This window comes from Teleopsis dalmanni, chromosome 1 (assembly GCF_002237135.1).
Source record: "Teleopsis dalmanni isolate 2A chromosome 1, ASM223713v2, whole genome shotgun sequence".
Lineage (NCBI taxonomy): Eukaryota > Metazoa > Arthropoda > Insecta > Diptera > Diopsidae > Teleopsis > Teleopsis dalmanni.
The window spans coordinates 58,466,226-58,476,157 of NC_051846.1; the positions used below are offsets into that span (position 1 = coordinate 58,466,226).

Here is a 9,932-nt window from a genome sequence, read left to right on the forward strand (position 1 = left end):
ACGCAACGCATTGGCCCATGCAAACGCAATCTTGTAATTGTTATTTTCCCCATCGGAAAGGCAAAGGCATAGGCATAGGCAAAGGCACTTTTCTAAATATAGCCGAAGCAATGCCATCCATGATATTTCCATACCGAACTTTTTTTAATTGGAAAAATCAAGTGCATAAGGACCATTGAAAAATTTCCTCACACTTAAATAATTCAGCCAATGAAGCATTTCGTCGCTGGCGCACGTCAACATTCGTTTTCCACACTTCTCGCCCATAACCACACCACCGCAGAAGATCGAGAAAACTGCTTTTCTTCTATTTCGAACTGTGGCGCTTGCATTTCCCTTTGTTGTTGTTGTTGCCTTGTTGTGTTTATTGTTGTTATTGTTATTATTATTGTTATTGTAATTGTAATTGTAGAATAAAGAAAAATAGTTTTTTACATTTTGTTAATTAAAATGGCGCAAAGTTTCTATTCCCGATTCTCAATTAAATGCGATGTGTAAACAGATTCATTTCGATTATTTCAACATAAAATAGATGATAATAATAGATACTTGATATTCACTTCAAACGACGAGTCCGCAGCATAAACTGAACTACGAATATAAATCTCATGTATAGTGAAAAAGGCTTAGGTACGAGGGTCGCATGCCAATTTCTTCATGAAATAATGTAGATAGTTTAAACAATTATATTGAAGTGATTTTCTATACGTTTTGAGTATAGAGTTTCTTTAAGTTTCTTTTTTTAAAGAAACTCACAATTTTAATAAAATAATTGGACTTTTCATGTACCGTTCAGCTACTTCAACTAAGGCGGAACTTGCTCACCACTACGGTATCGGTGCTGACGGGCCACTGCATAATAGCTAGGCGTACTATGAGACTACGTTTACACTATAATGCCTTTTGTTATGGTTGTGGCTCAGAGACTGAGGAGGAAACTATGCTTTATCTTATGTTCCAGTGCACATTTTTAGCTAGGATAAGACCTAAATCTTTAGGGCTCCTTTTCTTATAGACCTGACTGAGCTGTAAGGGCTCCTGCAATATTAGGAACTTAGCCAAGTTTATAGATTGAATCATGTTTACCTAATGTGAGAGTCGTTCCCTATCTACATTGGTCGTATACCGACCATTAGTCTAGACATGTATCAACCGCCAATCCTGTGATACCACAACAGCTCATTCTTTGAGCTCAAGTGGGCTTTTTTGGTTACAAGACCGCCACTTCAACCTTACCTAATCTATATACTTTTCATACTATTATTAATAAAAAAGACCACATAAGTTATATACATGGACAGAATGAATTTTAGTGGATTCTTAAGGTGATGAGCTGTAACACATATTTCATGCTACTGTTTTGTCATCTCAAAAAATGCTGACTTTAAGGTGTTGTTTTTGTATAGATGAGCTATCTGATAAAGCGTAGTAGTTTCATTTACTTCCAGACTTGGTCTACATATTATCACTAATACTCTCTCTTTGTAAACATCCATTGTAATGAATTAATTCATCTATATATATATATATGGTGGGACGTAGGGACAGCGCACTGTCCAACAAGTGGCCCCACTGAAGTGAAGGATTAGTCGAAGTAGACCACGAAACGACTTGGGTCCTTTTTCGTCCTTCGATTCTCGGATGTTGTTATTGAGTTAAAGCTGGAGTGGCTTCCGTTCGCATAAGTACATCTTTTGTTAATGCAAGCAGCTCATTTAGCTTGAGGTTTCCTGCCAAGTCGTCACCAATCCAATGGTGTCCCAAGACACCCAAGACGTCCTCCTACTTGCCAGTGCTGGACATTGGCACAATATATGCACCGCTGTCTTCTTTTCTTTTAGACATACTCTGCAAGTGTCTTCCTCAGCAAGAGTTACCTTTTTGAGGTGATACTTGAAGTTGCCATATCCAGTAATTAGTGAGGTCAGCCAGCTTAGGGTGCTCCGCGAATAGCTAAGCACCTTTATCACTTCTCTGGCCCACGGTTTTGGTAACATGAGTTTGGTCTGTCTACAAGTGCTCAACTCTCCCCATCTATTAAGATGAAGTGAGGTTATCCACTTATAGACATAGGCTGCCATCATGCTGTACCCCAATGGTATTCTGGGCTCCGGGCCACAGAAATTATGGCTTGATCCTTGCTTTGCAAGTTCATCTGTCTTCTCGTTTTACTCAATACCGATGTGTCCTTCAACCCACATGATCGTCACCTCATTTCCATGAGCACATTTCATGAGCTTCGTTACACATTCTTGTACTAAGCTGTTAGTTATGTATGTCTTTTGCATGCTTTCGATAACTGCTTGGTTGTCCAGCGCTATCATAAATTCATCTATATAAAACGTAAATGACTAATTTATACATCACCAAATGTATAGAGACACCAGCACAATAGTAAACGGATATTGTCAAATTGGTTCATCTTAAGACAGAATATGTTTTGCTCACAAATAAATAAAATATAAATTAAGTTAATTGCATATTAGTGTAATTTAGAAAGGTATAGATGTTTACTTTTATAATACTATAATACAAGCATTCTTTTAATATAAAATTGTATCCGTCAAGCTTTTTTAAAATACTATGCTATGATATAATATAATAAACAGTTGAGAATAGTTGAATGATTAATATTGAAAATGATCCTCGATTATTTGGTTTTTTGATTTAAGAAGTCATCTCCTATACTTATGTGACTTAGTTTGAATATATATAATATTGATTTATATACATAAGTATATATGAATTATTATTAGTGTGAATAGTCGTGCTGTGCATCAGAAGTTGTAGTAGTTAACTTACTCCATATGTAACATTTCCATGTCAAAGATATTAATTTTACAACACCTAACATACAGCCCCCGTAAACAGAATGCTCATATATAACCATATTGATTTTTATCTTTATAAATTCAAAACTATTTTAAAATTATTTTATCTGCTTATTTTTATTTAAATTTTTTATTTTTATTTAAATTTTTTATTTTTATTTAAGTTTTTTATTTTTATTTAAGTTTTCGCTCTAGCATTTGCCATTTTTTATGCAAATTCCATGAGTTTGTTAGCCTGGGAAGTCAAATGGTTTCAATCAATTAAAACGTTGTTGCTCATTTCTTATACGAGATATATTTTAAGCAGAACAAGTACAGAAGGACAAATAGACAGACAGACGGACAGTTGACACTTTTCATGCAAATTATTTGAAATGTTAGCAATTTGCAGAAATATTTTTAACGCTTCACGCATAATTTCTTATTCCATTCCAGTCATGAATTTTTCCAGTAATATTTTTCTTGGATCTTGAATGGACTTTGACATGACCAATGATTATCGTATGGTGTAAATCAAATTATGTCAGACTTGAGAGATTTAAGACATACACACTCTGTTGATTGCTTCTAACCGAACTAATGGATTTAGTTTCCATATAAAATCATGCGTTGTCCGATCGCTCAACAGATCGTTTCCATTCGAAGTAAATCAAACGCCCCTGTCTGTGTGTTATTAGGCAGAAAATGAAATTTTAACAAAAGCAATAATTAGGCAATTTTATTATGAATTAAATTTTAAGTATTTTGCTACACATAAAAAGATACTAAATATTTTTTTAAATATTTTTAAAGATTGAGTAATTTTTTTGGCACAATTTTCTTGCGTTCAAAATACAAAGAAGCGCGTGCCACAGCCAAATTATAAATGATGAAATAGATATATTATTCTTAGATACATATACATCTGTAAAATTGTTTAAGTCAATTATCTTAAATTTTTAAGTAATCTAAAATCTCGGATGATTGTTGTAATTTATGAATGAATCTAGAACACAAAATTGATAGATTATTTTGGCTTGGTTATATACGTTTTTGTTGATTGAACCAAATATTTAAAAAATCTATGAACAATTAATTTAAAGAATTCGCTTACTTAAGTTGTGTTAAATAATAGGTTTTGTTGAAAATAAAAATATATCGGTCAGTGTCACATCTAGAAACAAAAAAACTTTTTTAGTGTCAAGCGAAAAACTTAATTTGGAAAGCAAGCAATACAATTTTGAGGGATTAAGTGCTATTGTGCTAGAGATCAATAGAAATGATGATCTTTTGATGATGAACCATTTTTTTTCAAACTTCAGATTCAGTAACATTTTTCATAGACAGCTAATGTGTATATTATATATTCAATATCAACAATATTGGCTAACAAACCCTTTGGTTAACCTACTCTGCTATGTCTATGTCTTAATATTTCATGATTTTTGACTTGTGACTTTCACATCATTGATTTTTGCATCGCCTTTTATATACTTCATCCATTTTAATTATTTAATGTAAAATATTACTTATAGACATTCAAATCTGTAGGTAAGTGTAGGCAAGGAAGCAGATTAAAAATTAAAACAGTGATTTGCAATACCAATACTCGTTTAAAATGAACCCATGTTAAGGCGAAAGCGGTTCCAATGGTGAAGAAGCCTCTCCAAAGAGTGGATGTTTTAGTTCTATACTACGTATTAATATGTTAGGGAGTCCGACCACACACCATTCTGATTACGGTCGGTTTGACAGTGCATAAAGCATTCCACTTCCTCACCACAAAAAGGAAGCAAAATAAGAAAAAGCAAGAAAAACATGGTTTAAGTTTGGCATTTGTAGTTCAAAGTTCAAGTATACGTACTTGTAAAAAACACCAACTTATATTTCCAAACACCATTGATAATAAGTATTTGATAATACTCAGGCCAGGTAAAAATTCATTCCGTTTCATACAACATTTTGGATTGAAGTTCTCTTTAGGTTATACCAGCGATCCCTGGTGGATCCACATAGGCCTATGGGCCCATTGTGTTATGAAACTCTGCTTTTGATATTTATAGCTATTGTTAATTGTGTATTTAGTGTCCTTTATGGCCTCAGAGTTTTTCTCTATATCTGATTTCTCAATAAATTGCAGTTTATTGGGTCTTGTCTCAAGGTTTGTAAGTTCAGCTAACATAACTTCTGTTAACAACAATATTTTCAAATGAAAAAAATTTTCTATTATGTATTAAATTTATGAATTCATATAAAACTATAAACTACAAATATTTTGAAATATTTTAGGCTCCATGGAAATCGAGTTTATCAAGTGCCTATAAACCAACCACATCCAGCGCGGTATGTAAACCAATTATACTTTAATCAACATTATGACTAAGAAAAATTCTATTTTTTCAGTATTCATCACGTGACGATATAAGCTCAACACGTTATAGCTCATTGGCTACACCAAGCACATACAGGCCTTCATTTGCAGGTGGCACATATCGCATAAAACGTGAACCGCCTCCAGTACCTGTTACGACATATACGAGTCGCTATGCAGCTGTTAATAGTACAACATCAAGTGGTACAGGGCGTAGTGAAAAAGAAAATACTAATGATGGATCCAGTAAGATTGGACAAATTAAGCGTTATACAACTACAACAAGTAATCTAGGTAAATATGGATCACGTGAAGCAAGCCCCGCTGCACTTGAGCGCACTAATCGTATCAAAAGTCGAGAACCAAGTCCGGTTTCAAGATCGATAAGAGGGAAATCACGTGACCCAAGTCCGGTGATTGATACCAAATGTAAAATAGGTTATAATGGCGTTAACACATACCGAATGAGCACACCAAGATCCACTGCTTCAACATATACAAGTCGTTATGGGGCTGGGACTAATACACGAACCAGCAATGTGCTACCAGATAAATCAATTTCATATTTATCTGTTAGTGACTTTAGAGCACGTTCAATAAGTCGTGCCAAGGAGATTGCTTTACGTAAGTCGAGTGAAAAAGAAATCGAAGAAGCTACAGCAACCCAAGTAGAGGAAGATATTATAGAGCCAATAGCTGCAGAGCAAAAAGACGATAACCTTGAAAGTGAAGAGTTATCGGAGGAAGAAACATTTGTAAATGTTTCAGTGGTAACAAGAGCGACTTCGCCTACTCCACCTGGCAGCACTACAGTGCAGCGTACAAGACGTATTGACATAGCAAAAACAATTGAGAAAACAATACAACGTTCGACCAAAAAGAAAAAAATGCTTGAGAAAGAAATACAGTCAGATAGGTTGGATGATTCGACACGTTACTCACGTTTCGGTATCAGTAGTCGTGTGTCCTCGTACAGCCCACACAGTGAAAGTCGATACTCAAGCAACTTACGTTACAGTGCCAGCCCCTTGTCGAGTGCTTCGAAGTCTACATCTTCAAGCAATGAAAATAAAAAAGATGATGCCAGTAGTAGTAACAGCAATAAAACTAATCGTACCACAAGCAGTAAGTCAAAGTTATCACCATCTAAAGTTGTACGTATCAATTCCAGACAATCTTCCGTGGAAAATTTATCGGCCAGTAATGCCAAGCCACCAGCGGCGCCCAAAGCAGAATCACCATCTAAAACCTCTACAAGTAGTTCCAGTGCAGTAGTTAAATGGCCTAATAAAGATTTCAGAAAATCTGCGCTCAATGTAGGTCCCACAGATCGTCCACGAAAATCACGCACTCCTAGCACTGGAACAGACTCTGATGCCATGCCAGCAAATACCTGTGAGATTAAAAGCACTAGCAATGCTAACAATAACCAGCGTGGAGAGCGTGCCTCTAGTGTGGGTTCGGAGTGCAGTAATGCATCTGCAACTTCCAATGGCAAACGTACTACCAATAGTGGTGATGGAAAAGTACGTCAACGCTGTCATGTCAAGGTCAGCAATAATACAACCACCTCAACATTGAGTCGCAACAACAGCAGTACAAGCTTAAAAAATGCCTCGCATAAATCATGCACGCCAACCACAGCAGTTTCGTCATCAAGTGGTACTGAGAGCTCATCTGAAAATCGCAAAACAAACAAGAAAAGTACAAAGAAGAAGGCTACAAACACCCACAATAAAACGGTCGAGAATGCCAAATTCCGAGGAGATAACAACGCAGGTGATGTTAATGATTTGTCGCCAAAACATTCAACAAAATTCGAAAATAGCAAAACATCACAACCACCAGCAACGAAGAGTGCAGCCACGAATCAGACTGACTCATCTGCACAGAGAGCGGAGGAGAGCACAAGCACTGCCACCACAACTGCCAGCGATTATCGTTTGCAGAAATTGTCAAACGTTTCGAATTTTTTCGTGAATTGCCAGAACGATGCAAATAGCGAGCCGATTTTCGTGGAAAGCTCTGAGAGTTCGAGCGATTTAAATACAGACCAATTGAATGAGCAGAACAACGTTAGTCTAACGGAAGATTTCGAAACGAAAACGAACTCGCAAGCGTACATATCGCCTACGAGCAAAGCTACTAAAACGAACAGTGATCCTGCAAGAAAAGCAGCATCCTCAAATTCGAACTCGAATTCAATACGGTATTCAAATACAAACACGAAAAGTGCTGAGGATTCATTTGTCTACAATCCACCGTGTTCATTACGCAGCAAAAATTCTTTGAGTACACACTCCAGTGAAGCTAGAACAGAGAGTTCATCCTATACTCAACGCACAGCTGCCACGGAAAGTGAGCTGCAACCAAATACAGAACAGGACGAGAGCAGTTGGTGGCAAGACACAAGTCGACAAATTGATACTACATCGGCCCTTGATTACAACTACAAAGACGAAATGCATTTCAAGCTAAGACATATAGACTCTGGCGAAACCGCTTGGTGGTTGCGAAATGACGAAGATGACACCCTCGCCGATGACAATATTAAGACATTTAACAACGAAGATGATGCAGATGATGTAACTGATGCTGTGCCATCTCTGCCTTCCAATAGTAATAGTGGAGCACATAATCAAACCAAACAAAATTGGTGGACAAGTGAAACCGATGATGAGCACGATCCAGATATAAGTAGATGTAGATCCGCAGAAGCACATTATGAGCCAAGTAGTGCGGCAATAGAAAGTTGGGAGTCCAGACAATATCAAATGCCAAAAAGTCATTGTACTCCAGAGAAGCAATGGTGGAGTGAATCGAGCAATAGTAAAAATACGGCAAGCAACAATACTTCAAAACAAAATGGTGCCATTCAATTGAAAATCTGCCGAATAGAATCTGGAGAGCGGCCTTGGTGGTTAGACGAAGAGTCCGGCAATAATAATGATAATGAAGGTGTTATTGAAGACAATACCACAGTTGAAGCTACTATTAAGTTACCAAAAAAAAGTAACAACAAAAGTAGTAGTAATAGTAAAAGCGTAGAACCTTCAGAAGATGGCTCCAATAATGCAAACAAAAGTGAACAAGAACATCGCTGGTGGATGTCAGCGCCAACAAAAAAATTACTTAACATAAAACGTGTGGAGTCAGGTGAAAAGGCTTGGTGGCAGCAAGAAGACACAGAGTCTAATAACAATGCTGATATCGAAGTGACACATACGCAAACGAAATTTTCCCCTATGAAGCGTAACGATTCTTGTGAAAAGGATTGGTGGCTGGAGAGCAATAATGACATCCCAAGTAATGGTAAACAAAATGGACAACTACAAATAAGAGAGTCTGATGATGATTCTGATGGGGAAGTAAATCAAAATGGTGGCGACATTGAAGTGCAAAACATAAATACCTACAATGGCAACGACGAAATTGGCAGATATATCGATTCGAATGCGGAACTGAGTAATTCATTTAATTTTGAATACAGTGAACGCCCGCCACCGCTGGGACAATGTGCCAGTCCCGTTGGCCACGAAGAAAACACAACAAATATGCGCCTCTGTAAATCGCCATACGATAACATTCCAATGTCAACAGTTCAATCTAAATCACTGCAACAACAACAACAACAACAGCAACAAGTGTATCAGCAACAACAGTCAACAAACACAAATCCGTATTGCTATTTCAACAACAGCAACAACAATGGCCACAGTAATGCTAAGCAAGCACAACAACTGCAACAACAACAGCAACGTGAGCTTTTCATATCGCGTCATCAAAGTATCGATGAGCTTTTGGGTGGTTCGTGTAGACCATTGAGTCCACTGTTTTTTGATGGCAACAGCTTTTCAACACTGCCAACAAACCGAAATATGTTTTTAGAGAAGATAACACCCGATCAAGTGATAATACATGATAGCACAGCACAAATGCCGATTATTCAGCGCATGGAGAGGTGAGTATAGGCAGATGTGTTGAATTTGTTGAAAGTTCGCTGAAATGTTTTATTTTTGTTTTTTTTTGTATGCGTTCAGAGATGAATGGGATAATTGCAATGGTGCGACAAATGGACGACCAACGCTTGGAGCCCCACAAATTCCGGTAAGCTTTATTTGCAAACAATATTTTTATTTACTGAAATAATATTTACCTAAAATATTTTAATGACAGTATGAGTAGTTGATTAATAAATCAATATTTATGAGCTCATATTCGTATCAATTAAGATAACGTGATTTCATATATAAGTTAGGAATAAATATAATCAAATTTAGATAGGATATAAATAGAAATTTGAAATAACTATATATTTATTTTTAAAAATATTATTTAATTAAGAAATTTATTTTGTAATAATATGTAGGAATATTATTAGAAAAATAAATGAGTAAGCCGATTTATAGATAACTTCTGATGAACTTCCAACTTGCATTGTTTTGCATAATAGTTTTCTAATACATTTTGTATTAGGTTTATAACTGTATTTATTAATTGATTACATTTAAGAAATCTGACTTCGGATAACAATTTGTACTAACGTTTTATATTGTAATCTATTATGCTATTATGATATTATGATTATTTAATATATTATTATTCTATATGAAAAACTATTTATTTAATTTTCTTATAAGTCAAGACCAATGACTAACTTACCATTATGCTGCATTTCTTGCTTTCAATTGGAAATTTCCATATAAAAGCTGATAAGTTTCTTTGTTTTTGGACATTAAGAAACCTTAAAT

General features: G+C 35.8%; 1 protein-coding gene across 1 annotated transcript; it reads left to right on the top strand.

Annotated features, from left to right (window-relative positions):
* Nucleotides 1-4,903: 4,903 nt before the first annotated feature.
* LOC119682036 (probable WRKY transcription factor protein 1) lies at nt 4,904-9,366 on the top strand. The gene is made up of 5 exons (XM_038095379.1): nt 4,904-4,975; nt 5,100-5,153; nt 5,214-9,142; nt 9,222-9,288; nt 9,358-9,366. Exons 1-5 carry the CDS (start codon nt 4,904-4,906, stop codon nt 9,364-9,366), a joined length of 4,131 nt encoding a protein of 1,376 aa, XP_037951307.1.
* The last annotated feature ends 566 nt before the right edge of the window (nt 9,367-9,932 follow it).